This window comes from Geosmithia morbida (assembly GCF_012550715.1).
Source record: "Geosmithia morbida isolate 1262 chromosome Unknown scaffold_14, whole genome shotgun sequence".
Lineage (NCBI taxonomy): Eukaryota > Fungi > Ascomycota > Sordariomycetes > Hypocreales > Bionectriaceae > Geosmithia > Geosmithia morbida.
Genome location: NW_023336201.1, coordinates 641714 through 661032, shown reverse-complemented (window position 1 = coordinate 661032; position 19319 = coordinate 641714). Strand labels below are relative to the sequence as shown.

The window sequence follows — 19319 nt, the reverse complement described above, 5'->3', positions numbered from 1 at the left end:
ATCCGCCGATCGTATACACGTATGTTGAGGATGTTCCGATTTTTAATGGCACCAGACGAGGAAGGAGCTCATTGATCGATATAATATACATCTAACTAAAAAGCAAGGTCAGTCTGACTCGGAACTTATCCATGAGGAGAAGACAGCAAAGTTCGGAGCAAGAGCTTTTCATCAAATTTGCGAGCAAACACCCTACCTGAGTGCAAACGCGTGATAGGGAACTCATACAGAAAGCAAGAGAGGGTTAAAACATATCACGGGAGCCTCAAGGAACCATGCGTGATGCCAAGCCGATGGTTACGATGATGAGGGGACCCGAGGTCTTCCCTACTGGAAGCTAGATGTATGCTCCTGGAGCCTAGCCTGGCTCGTCTGTCCCTTCTTATTCCTGTCCTTCATATCCGTGCCTGCGGCCTGGTGCGCAACACTGCCCGTCAGATTGCTTCTCGACAGCGCAAACAGGCGGGCAGTCGCGGGACGCAGCTTACCTTGGCACGTGGCTAAATGCCTGGACTTCCCGTCTCCGGAGCAGGGATGAAGGCAAAAGTATCTACTCGTATGATGGTCAAACTTTGTAAGGGATTCTCGGAACAGGAACGTCTGTCCTGTCATGAAAAGTCTCACCGGTATCGGGCCAGGATCAGCCGTCTCCTTGCGCAGAAGAAGCCGTCTTTAGATCACAACGCACGGGTGGAAAATCGGTCTCTTGGGTTTTTGACAGGGTCTGTATCCCCTTTCCGCCATCCTACCTGGCCTGTCTTAGATCGGCGGGAAGGCATCGGTCTGCCGTAAGGAGACCAACAAGATAGCAAGCAGCCGAGAAATCGTTGCCGCAGCGCCCGGCAGAAGAACCACACAAGATGGTGTTGCTAGTAGGGACAGGAAGTCAATCATATCCGGCAGGCCCTTCCCGACAATGGCATCTGTTCTCACGTGGAAGATTCTGCCCAGGCCCATGACGACTTTCCAATCGAGGACCTCATACATGAGTTCGTCTACGCTCTGTTCGTAAATCTATTATCGTGTCGTCCATTAGTGCCTGCCTGCCATTGACTAACTTTCCAATACCAAACTCACCTCGTCTGGAGTCGTCCGGTCTCACAATATGCTACTCTCCTCGCGTGCGGTTCACGCTGCTGTTTGCTCTTCCAAGTACACGACCAAGAAGTCTCTATCTTCGCCGTTTTCACGTGCTCATAGCCTCTCATACAGCACTGTGCGTGAGACGCTGCAGTTCGCGTCGCAGCGCTCTTGAGCCAAGTGCGGAAAGCGCACTTTGGATATTTCTACGCACATTTCTGTCCGTTGCCTTCTCAAGGCCCGTCTTATTCGCGTAGCCCTCCCTGCCTTCCATGGTTAGACACACGCAATCCAGACACCACCAACACTAGGATACTTGTCACTCCCAAGGGCTACAACTGTTCTGGTAGTGGCGTCACGATGCCCTCATCCGGTCTCTCCCGCTGTATGCCATTGCTAGCAGTAGCAGCCCGGCCACGTCACCTGGCTGTTCGCTCGTCCGGATAATCTGATGTGCCCGTACGGATACGATACTCGTACATGTAGGAAATAATAGTAAGCTGCACTTATTGCATGTGTCCTTATTAGCACCCATCAAAGGCTAGCCGTAACGCGTCCAGCGAGCCACGTGCCAAACCCCACCTGTATCGACGAGTACCATACTCCGTGCTCGTATATAGCATGTCGAAAATATCATCGATCTGGACGAGTAATACTCGTATATCATTGCCAGCATCTGTAATATAACTAGGCAGAAGACCTTGGGAGGAGGTAGCATGCCATCTGCAGCTGGCGCACGTGACTGTCAACTGTGTTACCAAGATTTCGTCGAGGCCTTGTACTTTTATCGTGTCAGGAGGAGGGGAATGCATATGCATGAACCTACTCCTACTGCGCGAGCTTTGCGACGCCTGGAATGCTCCCACATGCGCTACACTCGTCAGGCCAGCCATATACTAAGTATTACTAAATAAGTACGAGTAATGTGTAATCGGTAGTCCGGGCAGGATTGTTATAAAATAGCTGAGTAATTGTAATATAACAGTTGAACTATCCAATATTACCAGGATCAATTTTTTCAAGGAGCTCCGTTCCCGTGCGCATTTTATTTCATTTCGCAAGTTGATGGTGTAATTACATATTCGGATAAATCACGGTAGATCTGAGCAGCAGGCGCTAGAGTCCCACAAACCCCCCCTGCGAATGCCCCTAGAGCCCCCTAGAGCTCCTCCAAGGGAAACATAGGGGCCCAGACTCCGGTTCATGGATGATGACAGCACCGCGTCAAGACCAACCGCCAACTGCCAACTGGCACTCTCTCACGTTCGTTCCTTCCCCATTGCTTCCACGCATCCCGTCCATCAGCCACAGCCAGAGGCTTGCACAAGCGCGCTCTCGCCATCTCCAACCGAAGTGCCTGGATTCCAATATATACAAAGATGGGAATTACTGTATGAACGAAAAATCGCTGCTATTTGTTTTCACTCTTGTTCTGGTTAGTTCCCCTCCCCCGTCTTGGCGAGTTGACGCATCATTCGCCCTCGGGAGCCTCGTACTCGCCACCCCGAGGGCTGCCCTCGACAGTCTACCACTACCTCAGCAAGGTCTTTCGTTTCGCTGACCCCAAAGACAGTAATACTACTTTTTAATATCTTCTTCTCCTTCTTTCGCCCTCTGCGCCTATCCTTCGACACGCGCTGTCACCATGGCCGCCGAACCGCCAAATGCAAACTGGCATCCGGCACTCATGCCTGACCACGAATCACCTCCACCCCCTGCCGACTCCATCGAACAGCAGCAGCCACCGCGACAGCACACACCCATCTCCTCACCCGATTCGTTGCACAACGGCACCCCGCTGAACGAAGAGCCCGAGCCTCACAGTCTTGACTTTGCCAATGGGCCTGACGATCACCCGGATACTTGGCTGCCCTCAAAAGATGATGTCGACGAAGGTGGTGCCTGGCTAGCCTCCACGGCACACCCCGGATTCCAGCATGCTGATCCCACCGGCATCAGCAAGACCGACGCCGCCATGTCTGCACAAACAGAGGAGCCTTCCAAGCCGACAGGCGCAAAGCACGGCAGCTCCATGTCCTTTGCCCGCACCGTCTCCCACGAGATCAGCTTTGGCGATGACGATGAGAGCGAGTGGAGCTTGCCTCGCACAAACACCGATCCCTTCAAGTTCATGCCTCCCTCCGATCGCACAAACTCTTTCCCCGTCGTACCGCCCATGGCTTCCGCCCAGCATACCGACGAGCATCCTCTCCAACCCAACCAGGCCTTGGATGTTTTGGAGGACACAGAGAAGGACTGGGGCCTGCATGCGCGGCCTGGTGAGGAAGGGTCTTCGCACGAGATCGACGACACATACACAGCCGACGCAGTAAACGACTCCTTGCACGCACGCCATGAAACCTCACTGTCCATGGGCGGTGATGTGGCTTTCGAGCCCAGCCCTGCCGATGCGCGCTACGAAGAGGGTATCCCTCTGGTTTCTCATCAGCAGGAGCAAGATCAGCAGGCGTCTGAGCAGTCCCAGAAAGGAGTCCCGGCCCTTTTTACTGAGGACAAGACTCCCGAGGATGATGGTTTCTTCAGCCATCTTAACGGGAATGCCCAGGATGCCCCTAGCAACGGCATAGCTTCGGAGCCCGCCCCTACGCAGACGACCGACGGCACAGCCGATACTAGCGCAAACCTGAAACCGTCGAGAGGTCACCGGCGAACCAAGACTAAAGACCTGAACGCCAAGTGGCAGGAAGCATTCATGGACGATGACGATGACGACTTTCTGCTTGACGACGAGGCCGGCGATGGCGAGAATGTTGACCCGACGGCCTTCTTGGGGAGCGATGACGAAGGTCTCCTCGACGAAGCCGAGGATGCAGTTTCTGCCGAGCAGCCCACCACGGCTCCTTACCAGCCTGCTCCAGCCCAGCTTTCGAAATCGAGCCCCTACGCTTCTCAGAACGCGTACCAGCAGACGCCCTCTGCCTACCAGCCCGTTCACCCCGCAGTCACGACGACGCAGGGCTTCTACAACTCTGTCGCTACTACCAACCATTCTCCCTTGGCACCGCCCTACGTACGATCACCTTTGGCAGGCAATGAACCACCCAAGGCCCAGAGCTTCGTTGACAAGTCGAAGGGTGGATATTCCTCGCCTTTTGATTTGCCGGCCGACCTTGTAGGCAGCGTGCCGAAGCCCCGCAAGCGGCCCAGTACTCAGTCTTTATACTCGCCCGTCCTATCTCCCAACTCTGCGCCTCCTCCCCCTCCACCGGCGGGCACGGGCGCTCCGGGTCCGCCGCCGATGGGCTCCCGACCATCCTCCAGCCATGCTCGCGACGGGCCACCCCCCGCTAACCAGAAACCCTCGGTGCCGCCGCTGCGTAATAAGAGCAGTTTCTTTGAGGAGCTTCCCATGGCATCGAGGCCTAAGCCCGCTTCTAGGCACGCCAGCAGAGTGTCTTCTCCGGCGCTGAACCCCAGCCAGATCCTGCCTCCACCTCCTGCAGCCACGTCTATGGGGCCGGTACCCCCGCTGGCGCCCCCGACCGCCCATACAGAGCCGCCGGTCCAGCCAGTCGTGTCCGCAGGCCTGGTTGCTCCCGAGAAAGTCAGCCCTTATGCTGCTCTGCAGTCTGGCATCAGCCCTGTTCCGCCGTCTTCCAACACCGCTTCGAGGTATTCCCCAGCTCCTCCACTCACCCCTGGACAGGCTGCTCCTGTGCCGCCTGCCGGAAACCGATACTCGCCTGTACCTCCCGCTCCTCGTGCCACCAGCTACAGCCCCTCGAGGGCCGCGACAACGACCCCGCCGATCCTTCCTCACCAACCACGCACATCCAGTCCCCTCGCGCATTTCGAAATCACGAGTGCCAAGCCCCACCACGGCGAACTGGGTTTTCCTGAACGCCGATCTAGCAGCTCGTCGTACGATCCTAGGACGAACCGGGTTTCCTCCCTACCCCCTACTCGCGAGGTTGATGAAGAAGAAGACGACGATCGATCCGGAGCCGGCGTCCTCATTGGCACGCGCCACTCATCTGCCGAGTACAGGTACAGCCCTGTTCCGGCGGCTGCCAGGCATACGCCTCCCCCCCCAGCTCAGGCTGGGCAAGCCTTCTCTCCTCCCAAGAGGGCCATGTCCAACTACCTGCCCCAGGCTCCACCAGTGGTCAGCCAGCCGGGTATCGCTCCTCCTCCCAGGCCGCAGACCCAGTCGCCTACGTACACGCGAGTGCCCAAGCCTGACATGCATGGCCAGAGGCCGTCGTCTGCGCACTCCCCCAAGTCTTCGAATCCGGGCCAAACTACCCAGCCTTCTGCCTACATGAATCACAGCCGAGCTCGTGGCGCCTCACTGACCATGAGCATGGTGGCACCGACTGACGGTCGTGAGCAGGACCCTCTCCAGCGCTGGAAGGGTGCGCCCATCATTGCCTGGGGCGTTGGTGGTATCGTTGCTACCACGTTCCCCAAGAGTATTCCTCGCTACACCATGGGCTCTTCCACCCCAACCATCTCTCGTACCCCCGGAGAGGTCAGGATGCAGAGCATCAAGGACGTCCTGCCGTTGACGGAGAGAGTGTCCAAGTTCCCCGGGCCGCTCAAAGGAAAGTCCAAGAAGAAGGAGACGATCGCTTGGCTCACGTCGGGCATTGAAGAGCAGGAGAAGGATATCGGACATTTCGCCTTGCAGCCAGGGCTTTCACTCGAAGCTAAGCGTAGCGTGGAGCGGCTTCTTCTCTGGAAGATCCTTCGCGTGTTTGTCGAGAACGACGGAGCTCTTGAAGGAAACCCCGCTGTCGTCAAGAGTGTCGCAGACATCCTCTCATCAGGGTCGGAAACTGCTGAGCCAGAGCCGGCGTTCCTTGGTCAGGCCCATCTGGCTGCGGTCGCCCCCATGACTTCGACGCAGTCTGATGCGGTGGACCCTGGGGCTGTCGAGTCCATACGTGTCAGCCTTATGAACGGCGACCGTGAGGCCGCCGTTTGGGCTGCCGCCGACAAGCGCATGTGGGGTCACGCTATGCTCATTGCCAACACCGTGTCTCCCAGCTTATACCAGCAGGTAGCACAGGAGTTCGTGCGGAAGGAGGTCAACTACGCCGGTCACAGCAACGAGCCCATGGCTGCCCTCTACAAGATCCTGTCTGGTAACTATGATGACTGTGTCGATGAGCTTGTCCCGTCGCACGCCCGTGCCGGCTTCCAACTTGTGTCGACGGATCCCAGCACGGGCCTCAATGGGGATGCCATGTCGGGACTAGACAAGTGGCGCCAGACCCTAGCCCTTGTCCTGCGCAACCGCAGCACCAACGACGAGCGTGGCCTGAATGCGCTCGGAAACCTGCTGGCGGGCTACGGCCGTGCCGAGGCCGCACACATCTGCTTCCTGTTCAGCAGAAGCGTGTCTGTCTTTAGCGGTCTGGACGATCCGACGGCCAACTTTGTCCTCGTCGGATCGGACCACAGGGGTCAGGCTGCGCAGCTCGGCAAGGATGCGGAGTCGCTGCTGCTGAGCGAGGTCTACGAGTACGGCCTGACGCTGTCGGGAGGCGTGGCCACGGCCAGTGGCGCCCACCACCTGGCAGGCTACAAGCTCCACCACGCCCTGACGCTGTGCGAGCACGGTCAGCGCGACAAGGCCCTGCAGTACTGCGAGGCCATCACGACGGCCATGTCGTCGCAGACGAAACGCTCCCCGTATTACAATGCATTCCTGGCGGCGTCGCTCGACAACGTCATGACTCGTCTCAAGCAGGCACCCAAGGACGACTCGGGCTCGTGGATCTCCAAGCCGAGCATGAACAAGGTCTCGGATAGCATGTGGAACAAGTTCAACAAGTTTGTCTCTGGGGACGACGAAGGTCCCGACGGCGCCAACAGCGGGGCCAATGGCGATGCTAGCCCCTTCAACCATATCGGGAGCCCGACCACACTCAGTCCCTCGCCGTCCACCCACAACTTCGACATCTACGGTGCCGGGGCCGCAGCCAGGAGCTACACACCCGGTGTGGTGGCGCCTTCGTCGGCGACATCTTCCAAGTACGCCCCCATTGCTACTTCCTCCCTGCAGTCCAGCCCGGCAAAGTATGCCTCTGCGGGAGCTCCGACAGCCGACCAGCCTTCCCCGAGCCATTACCCTGGTTTCCCCGGCGCTGCCACATCAGCACCGCCGGATGTCGGCTCGGCCAACCCCTACGCTTCCATCTCGGGCTACCAGCCTCTGGAAGCTTCTCCATCGACATCCCGCCCCGGCCCGTCGCCGTACCAGGCTCTTCAGCCTTCTGCTAGCCTGACGTCGCTCCCCCTGACTCCTGGCCAACAGCAGCAGCAGCAGCAGCAGCAGCAGCAGCAGCGCAGCCAGAGCTTTACTCCAGCTAGCTTCACCCCCGCAAGCTTCACGCCTTCAGCGCTTGGCTACGAGCCTCCTCAGATGACCCTAGAGCCTGCAACAGCGACTGAGGGTGACAGTGGGTCCCCTGGCTTCGAGCCCCCGTCCCTCCAGCCCTACGGGTACGAGCCTCCTTCTTACGAACCCCCCTCCTACAATGACGAGGAGCCGACGGGTGAAGACGGCGATGAGCCCAGGACGAGGAAGAAGAGCTTCATGGATGACGACGAGGACGATATCCCGGCTCCCCGAGCCCAGGAGAAAACGAAGTCCGACAAGGACCGTGAGAACGAGGAGATGTTCCGCAAAGCAGCCGAGGAAGATGGTAAGTGTCTTCTCTCCTTGGAACGTGTATTTTCTTACTCGATATGGGTCATTCATATCGCTAACACTGGAAACAGCCAAACGCGCCGAGGAAGAAAAGGCCTCCAAGAAGGGATGGGGCCTGGGCAGCTGGTTCAGCAAGAAACCGCCGACGCCCAAGCCAGCCGAGAACCCCAATAAACCCGTGAGGGCCAACCTCGGCGAGGCGAGCAGCTTCGTGTACGACCCCGATCTGAAGCGATGGATCAACAAGAAGCCTGGGGCCGAGAAATCCGAGACCAAGACGGCCACCCCACCGCCTCCCCGAGCTGGTCGACCGCCGGCGGGAACTCCTCCCCCACCCGGACGTTCCGTGTCCGGTGGCCCGCCGCCGCGCTCGCTTGCTGCCCCACCTCAGCTCAATACGGCGGCGTCGTACGACAGCCTCAGAGGGGCCATGGGCCCGCCGCCTCCTGTGCTGTCTCGCTCATACTCCAACACCAGCCTCGCTGGTGGCCCGCCCAGCGGGCCCCCCAGCCGACCGGGAACGAGCATGAGCAACGCTAGCAGCATTGATGACCTGCTCGGTGCGCCGTCACTCGCGCCACGCAAAGCCGGGGCTAAAAAGCCTCGCAAGAGTGGCCGTTATGTTGATGTCATGGCGACGAAGTAAAAGAAACGTCCTAATGACATGGAACCGGGATGAGTTATGTGGGTGTGGGTGTGGGTGTGGGTGTGTGTGTGCGTGTTGATACACGAGTTGCTTTTTTTCCCACGTATGCTCTTACTCGGATTGATTTTTGTGATCTTTTACTACATGGCGTTTGTCTTTGATTTCTCATTTCCTTGCCGAACAATGTACGATAGACCTTTTTGAGGAGATTTTTGTCGCCACAGACATTTGTAATATTGGTTGTATCCAAAGAGCTGTTATAATAAGATCTGGAGGGGGCGTCGAACGTACCCTCCGTATTTGCTTTACTCGACTGTCTTACTTGAACGATATGATGGGGCATATTCCGAGTGCATGCAAGGCATATATGATATATACGACGGCGAGCGTAGCGAAAGATACCCCCTAGGACCGCCGGAAGTAGGCTCAAGGTGAGAAGGCGAGTTCTGCATTTCTCAAGAGACTACCGGGGTACTATACTTATCCGACAACGCCGACACCAAGATCGATATCGAAGCATAGAAGACAATATTGGTAGAGAGACAGGAGGGAAAGAGTATCAAGAGCTATAAGATTGGACGTAGTACTGCCAGAAGAAAGGTAAGCATGGCACACAGCAAAGCTGGGATAAGTGGAAAGCAGGATTGGAATGGAAGTGAAAAGAAGAGGTGATGCTCACGGTAACAACCGAGTCGTCGGCCGAAACATCATCATAATGAGGGACATAGACATAAAGAATGAGAGCATGGTCATGAGCAAAGCAGGCGATGACACGGCCCTCAAGACGGCCGACGCTGAGGACACGACTCCAGTCCTTCCCGTCGACACGAACGGTGGCCCAGCGGTCGGGGCCTTCCTCGCGGAATCGCGTGCTCGGATGTTCGTCGACGGGCATGTCTAGCTGAGCAGGGTCGAGCTCCGGGTTCTCGAGGCCGGACCACTGGCTCGATATGTCGGTTGTCTCGGTGCGGATGCGCAGGCGCAGACCGCCGTGCATGTTGGCGCTGATTTCCAGCTTGGGGGCCCTGATGGCAGCGACGGCAGAGGCAGAGCTGCTGCCGTTGGCCGTGCCCGTGCCCGTACCTGCGGGCTCGGACGACGCGAGAGCCAGCCGAGTGAAGCGGTCGGATATGGCCTTGAGCTGTAGCAGGGGCGGCAGCTGGATGTGCACGTCTGGCTCACGCACCTTGGGCTGCATGATTGTCTCGACCGTCTCCGGGTGCAGCACCCGAACGGGTATGTCCTGGGTTATGACCTTTTCGTGCTCCCGGCGGAGGGACGTCTCGAGGTGGGAGTGGTCCAGGAGCATGGCTTCGTCGGTGAATGGGTCGTCGGCGAACTGGTCGTCGTCGTCGCGGGATGCTGATACTGGCCCTCCTCCCGCTCCACGGGATGCTCTGCCGCCACCTGTGGTGGCGGTGATGGTCATGGAGAGGACGGGGAGACCGTCCTTCTTGGTGAGCCTGAGAGAGGCCGATATGCTGTTCAGGGCGGACTTTAATGCCCGCTGGAGCGGTTGGAGAGGAAGCTCGAGGTTGATGGTGTTGGACTCTTCGGCTGACTGGATGTGGTAGTTGTCGAAGATGAAGTCCATGGATAGGGATCTTAATCAAGAGTCGGTCAGTTTCAGGGTTATTGTTCACCCCAAGTAGAACGGAGGCCTGTATGGGAGTGAAGGGGACACTGACGCCCATACTTGGGATCCCATGTCGGGAATCACGGTGAAGCGTGCCGTGTCATCGCTCAGTCGCATCCATGCAATCTTCTCGAGAGATGATAGAGCCGCTGTGAGTTCTGTATTGTAAGTCAGGAACTGTTCGTCTCGTAGTATCCATTGCCCTCTCCCTCCCTCATTCTACTCACTTAGAAAGGTCCGTATATTCTTGAGTTCTGTGCGGAAACGCATCGTTGCTGGCGGTAAGGAGTCACTTTCTCCTTTTCACACACACACACACACACAATCGACTTTTCACGCGCTGATGATGTTCATGGTGAGTTCATGGTGGGGGAGGGGCGTTGTGGTCAAGTTTGAAGTTTTGGCTACCCGATACCTGTCACTGCGTTCTTGGAAGGAATCTGCTTATGATCATTGGATGTTGCGATACCGATTGTCTTGAGTTTGGGGTGCTTACCTAGTTCTACTTTTTCCTTTTATCTGAAGTAATAGTGAATCTACTGATGGAGTCAATTGATGATGCTGTTATGTGTATAGACTCTACGTGGTAATATATCAAGCACTACAAGTTGGGTGAAGAATATAAATACTCTAAAGCAGACGTGTGAATGTTGCCTACATGCAATGCTGGTGTTTATTAAACCTCTACTAGTAGGAGGTATCTCACTCACCGAATGCTGAGGAATAAAAGACATCAATGGGAAATAAGAAATGCAAAGAAAAATAAAAAAGCAGAAAGAAAAAGACAGCAGAAGATAGAACAAACGCACGCCATGTTGATTCTTGATTCATGATTCAGTAACCTTCTGATAGGAGCAAAAAGGAAGGGTCTGGCCGGGGATTGAACCCGGGACCTCTCGCAAGCGTGCTTGGGGTTGTTATCCCTAAGCGAGAATCATACCACTAGACCACCAGACCGTTCAAGGGATTGGAATCCCTTGGAACTGCGATGTCCAGAGTCGAGACCATGCAGTATATCAAACATCCAAGCGAGGGGGCAATACGAACACTAGTCTATCAGTGCGGTCGCAATGGCCGTGGGCCTCCATCAGCCTTGCGGTGGCACGATGGGACGGAATCTGCACCTGTCTCATGCTACTGTCGCAGTTCAAAAATGGGTCTCACTAAGATGGGACATGAGGGGAAAACATCAAAGAGAAGAGACGAAAAGGGCTCTGTGCCCAGATATGCCAGGACGCCCTGCCCTTACCGTGTTCACGGCTGAACGTTTCACAGGCGGCACCGGGGAGGATTGCATTGTGCCGTGTTGAGGGGGTTGGACTTTTGTGTGTAATATTATGATTCCCTCTGCTCTTGGCTACGCTTTCCCTATATATGCACAGCTCCTTGTTTTTTCTATCTCTCTGTTCTCTATTACTATCGCTGTCTTTCTTCGTCGTCGCTATCGTCCCGGAAACCTTCTTCTAACCTGTTGATTGCTCATGTGCGTCAGTCAAGTGAACACCATGTAGACAACTACGCCGACGTGCGGGGCGTGGGATATACTCGTACTCACTCTCTGCTCAATCTCCGCGTATTGGTATATTGATCATCGGCGGTGGTGCCGTCACCACTCTGTCCATGGCTGGCGAGGCGCATCTGGCCGTCAACGTCGCCCAGCTCTTCCCCGTCGTCGATCTGCTCGTCGCTGTGGTCTATGTTGACGTTGGATAGGCCTCGGGCGGCAAACGCCTGTTCCTCGCGACGGTTGGCGATGGACAGGAGGCGGGTGGTGAGCCGGTCGCGGAAGGACGATGTGTGCTCCGAGAAGGAGTTGATGGGAAGGTACTGGGAGTAGCGGGAGGAGTAGCGGCGCCATGCAGGGAGGAGGATGTAGGTGAGGGTGAGGAAGACGACGAGTCCGACGATGGCCGGAACGATGAGCGTCTGTTGGCAGTGGTGTCAGGTCAGCCGTGATTCCTTGGATAGATATGGTGATTAGATGGAAGAGGGGGGAGGCTCAAGGTTTACCCCGACGGTAGAGGCAGTGTCGCCCATGATGGTAGAATGTCAAGGTGATATACCTAGACGGTAGGGACCGCTGATTAGACTCTCCCTGCCATGACCCAGATGAGAAAGTTCCTGGTGACTGTTGATGATGGCTTCCCGACGTCCGTCTGATTGATGACTGATGGTGGATGACTTGTGACACCTTGGCTTTCCGTAAGGGGAATGGGAGCGTGTGAAGGGTGGAGCCGAACTGAAGGATGATGTAGCGGTACGTCTTCTGCTCGCTCAACTGATGGCGATGAATGTGTGATCGGTACTTGAGACAGAGGAAAGACGTACGTATCCGTACAGGATACGAACGAAGTCGTACTCATACTATTCGTACTCTTTATTTCCTCTTTCCGTGGCACAGTTACCTCCGCACCACCCGTAATGAGACTAGTACAGGGTTGGCAGCATTAATTACACTTGGCTCTGACCATTTGGGACGGCGTCAGGGGGGGGTCTCTCTTTCTTCTGCGCATGATATTTTACAGTGTACGACGACGTAGCATTCATGCTCCCTTATGGGCGCTTGATGGATGCTAGTCGTATTGTATACCAGATGTCCGCAGTCTCCTTCCTGTACCCTCAGAGTCTCTACGGATCAGATATGGCGAGGACATTGTCCATGCTAGACTGACGGTTTCGGAGCAGACACACGCGGGACGGTACAAGGGGCTTGCCATGGATGAAATGAGGAGTAGTATTATTATTCCCTTCCCATTGCTGCTACTCGTATGGTTGGCTATATGTCATTACGGAGAAGAGAGAGAGAGAGACACACACATTGGACAGAATTAATCTACTCGTATCCATCATCGTTAATACCATTTCTACCTATAATAGTATTACTAGGTACTCGTACTGTCTACCAGGAGGCCTGCCCACGTACGCACGACATACTCGGGACATCCTTCTCCCGAGGCGTTTTTGCATTGACCCCATACCATGACAAGAGAAGAAGAAGAAGGGGAGTAAAAAGACTCGTTTGATCAACTGCAGGCCCCTACAGCCCTGTCACACATGCATCGCATATATAATAGAGACGGAGAAGATGCCATCAGCAGAAAAAGCAATGATTCTTCTACTGACAAATAATGATGATGGCTGCATCCAGACAGATCTATCAATGGACAGTGAGCGTTATAGGGGTCTATCAGGGTCTCTAAGGACGGGCCAGGGCGCTTACAGGGCTGATGGCCTACAATTCAGGTGCTGTACAACGGATGCATCTCCTTGGGCCGCTAGAATTCCGGTGACCTCCACTACTACAGACTATAGTCCTATGCATCCTACTGCATGTACCCTGTACCAACACATTCTACAGCCACTGTAATCTGTATTCCGCCCGCCTTCACCCCCCCCCCCCCCCCCTTCTCTGCCAGTCACTCTGGGCCCTTTCCCCCTGGCCTAGCCTCTTTGTGGTCCCCGTATTCTCATCCGCCTATGCTCGACGCCTTTCGCTGTCCTCCACCACCCACGCCGATCCTGGCCGACTTCTTTTCCCTCCTCTTTTCTTCTTTGCTTTCAACCTTCACGGACATATCGCTCTTGCTTTCTGCTGAAGACATCGCCCATCCGTTGAACCGATCTGGCCAGTGTTTGTGTCGATCAAACCGCCCACTTAACCCCCCGGACGCGTCCACAGACACAGACACACACACACACACACGCATCACCACCTCCACCATACAGAGAGAGAGAGCGAGACAGAGGATCAGCAGCATCCTCTACTCCCTCCCCTCCCCACGAGGGCCACGAACGCTCGTCCTTCTCACCATCCTATCTGGTCAACCGAAGCACAATGCGAGCGGCCTCAGGCTGCACTCTGTCGCCTCGACGTTTCCATCTACGACGCTCTAGTCTTTCGACATTGTCATAATCGTCGTCCCACAACCAAACCCMCCAGCCCCTCCCACCTGGACCCCCCCCCTCCCCCCCCCTGGTGCTGCATTGACAACCCGTGGTCCCTGGTCACTAAGAATACGCCTCCTCGGTCCCCCGGCCGCCCCAACGGCCGCCCGCCATGTCGTCGGCCGATAAATCCCGGCAGTCGTCTGGAGGGCGCTCCATCTTCTCTAGGAACAAGCACAAGGACAAGCACGTCGCCGACTCCCGGTACGCCCAGGAGCAGTACCCCTACGACGCCGCCAGCAGCCTGGGCTCGCGATCGTCCCGTCACAAGCGAGAGTCATCCAGCATCTCGCTCGACGGCCCCCTATCCCCCGACTCCGTCTCGACCAGCAACTCGGCAGGCGTCATCACCTCCCTCCCCTACGACGCCGTCCCGCGCTCCCCCCGCTCCGGCGACCACAAGGGGGGCGACCAGCTGAGCGCCCGACAGAACCAGACTCTGCAGCCGCATCAGCTCAACAGGGGAGCCTCCGACTACCACCAGTACCCTTCCCTCGACCCTTCGTCCCTCGTATCCCACCAGACATACACTCCAACACAGCAGCGACCCAGCACTGCTAACTCGAACCTCACCATGGCGTCGACCGGTCGCCAGGCCCAGTACCAACAATGGGGACCCGGACCCGGAGCTTCTCGTGGCAGTGTTGCCAGCTCTGCCAACGGCTCGCGCTACGACTCGTATGCCTCCACTGACAACCTCAGCGTGTACTCTGGCAACCCTGGATACCGAGATGCCGGTCCGGGTCGCTCGTCACAAGCAGGCCTCCTTAGCGCCTCATCCCAGAGCTCCTACGGCTCCCACCAGTCGCCCCGTGACTCCAACCGCCTGACAAAACTGCCCAGTCCCAGTCCCGGCCTCAGTCCCGGTGTCCCTAGCGGCCCCGAGAACTTTCACTTCCCCAGGCCTGATGACGACAATGTCATTCACGACAAGTTCCTCGAGCTCATGCAGAAGCGCGGATGGCATCACCTGCCCGAGCAGGCCCGGCGCCAGATGGTAGCCTACCCACCCGAGAAGAAGTGGATGCTTCTGCACCAGGATCGCCTGGCCGAGTGGCAGGGCGAGCAGAAGCGTCGCACGACCGCCCGCCCTAACCAGTACGCCGCCCCGGACATCACCACTTACTCCGATGAGGAGGGCACCCCCGAGTTCTACGTTAGGCGCGTAATGGAAGACAAGCTAGACACCAAGGGCATGGGTAGTCTGGAGGTCAACCTGAGAACCCAGCAGATTGGTTGGGTCAAGAGGTTCGTCGAGTGCCAGGGCCAGGTCGCCCTCGTCACCCTGCTTCTCAAGATCAACCGCAAAACGGCCCTGGGTCCCGCCCCCGAGAGCACCAAGGTCGACAAGAACCAGGACAAGGAGTACGACATTATCAAGTGTCTCAAGGCCTTGATGAACAACAAGTTTGGCGCCGACGACGCCCTGGTCCACCAAAAGGTTCTCGTTGCTCTCGGCACGTCACTAATCTCAGCCCGCCTGTCGACGAGGAAGCTCGCCAGTGAAATCCTCACCTTCCTCTGTACTTGGGGCGAAAACGGCGAGGGCCACATCAAAGTCATCAACGCCCTCGACGAGGTTAAGTCGCAGGCCGGCGAGAATGGGAGGTTTGACGCCTGGATGCGCCTCGTCGAGGTCACCGTTGACGGCCGAGGCAAGATGGGCAGCCTTGTCGGCGCCAGCGAGGAGCTCCGCACCGGTGGTACTGGAATGGAGAATCTGCTGATGGAGTACGCCCTTACGACCATGATCCTCGTCAACATGCTCATCGACTCGCCCGAGCGGGATCTCGAGCTCCGTGTCCACATCCGTGCCCAATTCACGGCATGCGGCATCCGTCGCATCCTGAGCAAGATGGAGGCCTTCCAGTACGACCTCTTGGACAAGCAGATCGAGCGCTTCCACAGCAACGAGGCCATCGATTACGAGGACATGCTGGAGCGTGAGAACAGCAGCATCAAAGACAACGCAGAGGGTGACGTCAAGGACCTCAACGACCCCGTACAGATCGCCGACGCAATCCAGCAGCGCCTCCAGGGCAGCAAGACGAGCGATTACTTCGTTTCTGCTCTGCAGCACCTCATGCTCATGCGCGGCCATGACGGTGAGGAGCGCCTGCGCATGTTTCAGCTCGTCGATGCCATGCTTAGCTACGTCGCCATGGACAGGCGACTGCCCAACCTGGATCTCAAGCAGAGCCTCAATTTCACCGTCCAGAGCCTGCTCGACAAGCTGCACACGGACTCGGAGGCTCGCCAGGCCCAGGATGAGGCCCTCGAATCGCGCCAGATTGCCGAGGCCGCCATGGCCGAGCGCGACGAGATGAGGGCCCGCGTGGAGATGGGTGCCGATGGCTTGGTCGCTAAGATGCAGAGGCAGCTCGATGAGCAGACGCGCTTCATCGAGGCTCAGAAGAGGCAGGCAGAGGGCCTCAAGGCCGAGCTGGAGAATCTCCAGGCCCTGAGGGCCAAGGAGGCCCAGAGGAACGAGCTTGAGACCCGCGAGCTCTACCTGATGCTACGCGACGCCCAGGATATTGCCGCCTCCAACGCCGCCAAGAGCAACAGTGCCAAGGCCGCCGGCGCCGCCCAGGATGCCAGCAAGCAGCAGGGTATCCTCGACCGCAACCGCCTTATGGAGCGCCTGCAGATGCAGCTGGAGCGCCAGAAGACGCAGTACAAGCTCGAGGGCCGCACCTGGGGAGAGGCCGCCGGCCCCTCCGATAGGCTGCGCGCCCTCCGAGAAGAGATGGAGGACACGCCCGGGGAGGAGCCTCAGACGCCTCCCGGCGGCGGGACGCCCCCGCACGACTTCACCAACAGCGTTCTGGGCAGCATCAACCGCCAGACCAGGCTCCCGCGCAAGCCCATCAAAGCCACCGACGCTCCCATCAGCGAAGAGCGCGAAGCCGGCGTACTCGAGAACCGAGCCAACATGCTCGGCGAGCTGGGTTCCCGCTTCAAGACGGCTCAGGATGGCAGCGACGAGTCAGACGCTGGTGTTGACGAGTCCGCCGCGACCTCCAAGTTCAGCGACGACTCGTCACCCACTACACCCGCCGAGGGCGACTTGCCCGCTCCCAAAATCGAGGTCACCGCCGCCAACGGTGTGCCTCCGCCTCCTCCGCCTCCACCTCCCCCGCCGATGCCCGACCAGGTCCCCGGCGCACCGCCGCCGCCGCCACCACCTCCCCCTCCCCCCATGCCGGGACAGATTGCGGGAGCCCCCCCACCCCCCCCTCCGCCACCTCCGCCTCCCCCTATGCCCGGAGCTATGCAGTCGGGTCACTACCTCTCCCAGCAGCCGGCGTACACGTCACCGGCACCATCGGGCGGCCTGCCCGTTGTCAGGCCCAAGAAGAAGCTCAAGGCCCTCCACTGGGACAAGGTGGACACGCCGGAGCAGAGTCACTGGGCTGCGCACACCCCATCCGTCGAGGAGAGGGAAGAGAAGTACAACGAGCTCAGCCGCAAGGGTATCCTCGACGAGGTGGAGAAGCTCTTCATGGCAAAGGAAGTCAAGAAGATTGGCGGCGTCAATGCCAAGAAGGACGACAAGAAGCAGCTCATTTCTGCGGATCTGCGCAAGGCTTTCGGTAAGCTCACCCGACAGGGAGAGAAAATCGAAGAGTTGAAGAGAGAACGAGAGGAAGACACTTTGCTGACATTTGGATCAATCAGAAATCGCCCTTGCCAAATTTTCGCAGTATTCTGTTGAAAAGGTGGTGCAGATGATTATTCACTGTGACAAAGAGGTTCTCGACAACCCGGTCGTCATGGAGTTTCTCCAGAAGGATGACATGTGTAACATCTCGGACAATGTGTCGAAGCAGATGGCCCCCTACAGCAAGGACTGGACGGGCCCCGAAGCCAAGGATCAGGGGCGCGAGATGGATCCTTCCGAGCTGACGCGCCAGGACCAGATCTACCTGTACACTGCGTTTGAGCTGCACCACTACTGGAAAAGTAGGATGCGTGCGTTGGCGCTGACGCGCAACTTCGAGGCCGACTACGACGAGATCAACGACAGAATCCGCAAGATCGTGACCGTGTCCGAGTCCCTTCGCGACTCGGTGTCGCTGATGAACGTGCTGGGTCTGATTCTGGATATCGGAAATTACATGAACGACGCCAACAAGCAGGCGCGTGGTTTCAAGCTGGGTTCCCTGGCTCGCCTGGGCATGGTCAAGGACGATAAGAACGAGTCAACGCTGGCCGACCTGGTGGAGCGTATCGTGCGCAACCAGTACCCCGAGTGGGAGGGTTTTGCAAACGACATCGCTGGCGTCATGACGGCGCAGAAGATCAACATCGAACAGCTGCAGACGGACGCCAAGAAGTACATTGCCAACATTAAGAATGTCCAGATGTCGCTCGATTCGGGCAACCTGAGCGACCCCAAGAAGTTCCACCCCCAGGACCGTGTCAACCAGATCGTGCAGCGGTCCATGAAGGAGGCCAGGCGCAAGGCCGAGCAGATGGAACTGTACCTGGACGAGATGATGCGGACGTACACGGACATTATGGTCTTCTACGGCGAGGACCCGACGGAGGAGAATGCGCGCCGCGATTTCTTCGCGAAGCTGGCCTCGTTCCTGGGAGAGTGGCGCAAGTCCCGAGAGAAGAACGTGTTGTACGAGGACGTCCGCCGGCGCAACGAGGCGTCGATGAAGCGCAAGCATGCCCAGGCCAAGGCCAACGCGGCTGCCTCGGGAGGCGACAGCGGACCCTTGTCACCCACCAACACGGGTGCCATGGACTCGCTGCTCGAGAAGCTCCGTGCCGCTGCACCCCAGGCTAGAGACCAGAGGGACCGACGACGCCGTGCGCGTCTCAAGGACCGCCACCAGGTTCGCGTGGCTTCGGGCCAGAAGATTCCCGACCTCAACGAGATTCCCGAGTCAGGTGCTGGCGATGGCGGAGGGTCAACGGTTGGCAACGACAGGGAGGAGACTATTAACGAGGAGCAGGCGGCTGCGTCGGCGGCGACACCCAAGAGCCCCGGCAGCAGCGTGCAGGCGGGCCAGGATGACGTGGCCGACAGGGCAGCTGCTCTCCTGCAGGGCATGCGTGGCGATGGCGGCGGCGACGACGAGGATCCGGAGAAGAGGGATAACCTGCGCAAGACCAGGCGGCAGACAGCCGAGGAGGAGCGCAGGCTTAGGAGGAGGAGGAGGGACAGGACGACGACGTCGACGGTGACGAGCGCGACGACGACGTCTACGCAGGAGGAGGAAGGTGCCGAAAATACCAATACCCCGAATACAGGAGGACTAGAAGTGCCGGAAGAGTACGTGGAAGAAGTACATGAGGAAGGGAGAGATGAGGACAAG

The 19319-nt window shown here is 57.7% G+C and overlaps 4 protein-coding genes across 4 annotated transcripts; 2 read left to right on the top strand and 2 right to left on the bottom strand.

Annotated features, from left to right (window-relative positions):
* Nucleotides 1-2725: 2725 nt before the first annotated feature.
* On the top strand, nt 2726-8405 carry GMORB2_2812 (COPII coat assembly protein SEC16; the record flags this gene model as incomplete). The annotated part of the gene is made up of 2 exons (XM_035464790.1): nt 2726-7754; nt 7831-8405. The coding sequence occupies 2 exons, from the start codon at nt 2726-2728 to the stop codon at nt 8403-8405; spliced, it is 5604 nt and encodes a 1867-aa protein (XP_035319460.1).
* A 559-nt stretch (nt 8406-8964) lies between these two features.
* On the bottom strand, nt 8965-10311 carry GMORB2_2811 (HUS1 checkpoint protein; the record flags this gene model as incomplete). The annotated part of the gene is made up of 3 exons (XM_035464789.1): nt 8965-10009; nt 10094-10199; nt 10269-10311. The coding sequence occupies 3 exons, from the start codon at nt 10309-10311 to the stop codon at nt 8965-8967; spliced, it is 1194 nt and encodes a 397-aa protein (XP_035319459.1).
* Nucleotides 10312-11592: 1281 nt separating this feature from the next.
* GMORB2_2810 (Conserved hypothetical, protein) lies at nt 11593-12078 on the bottom strand (the record flags this gene model as incomplete). Its single annotated transcript, XM_035464788.1, has 2 exons — nt 11593-11967; nt 12052-12078. The coding sequence occupies 2 exons, from the start codon at nt 12076-12078 to the stop codon at nt 11593-11595; spliced, it is 402 nt and encodes a 133-aa protein (XP_035319458.1).
* Nucleotides 12079-14098: 2020 nt separating this feature from the next.
* On the top strand, nt 14099-19263 carry GMORB2_2809 (cytokinesis protein; the record flags this gene model as incomplete). Its single annotated transcript, XM_035464787.1, has 3 exons — nt 14099-17582; nt 17668-19184; nt 19255-19263. The coding sequence occupies 3 exons, from the start codon at nt 14099-14101 to the stop codon at nt 19261-19263; spliced, it is 5010 nt and encodes a 1669-aa protein (XP_035319457.1).
* Nucleotides 19264-19319: the final 56 nt, after the last annotated feature.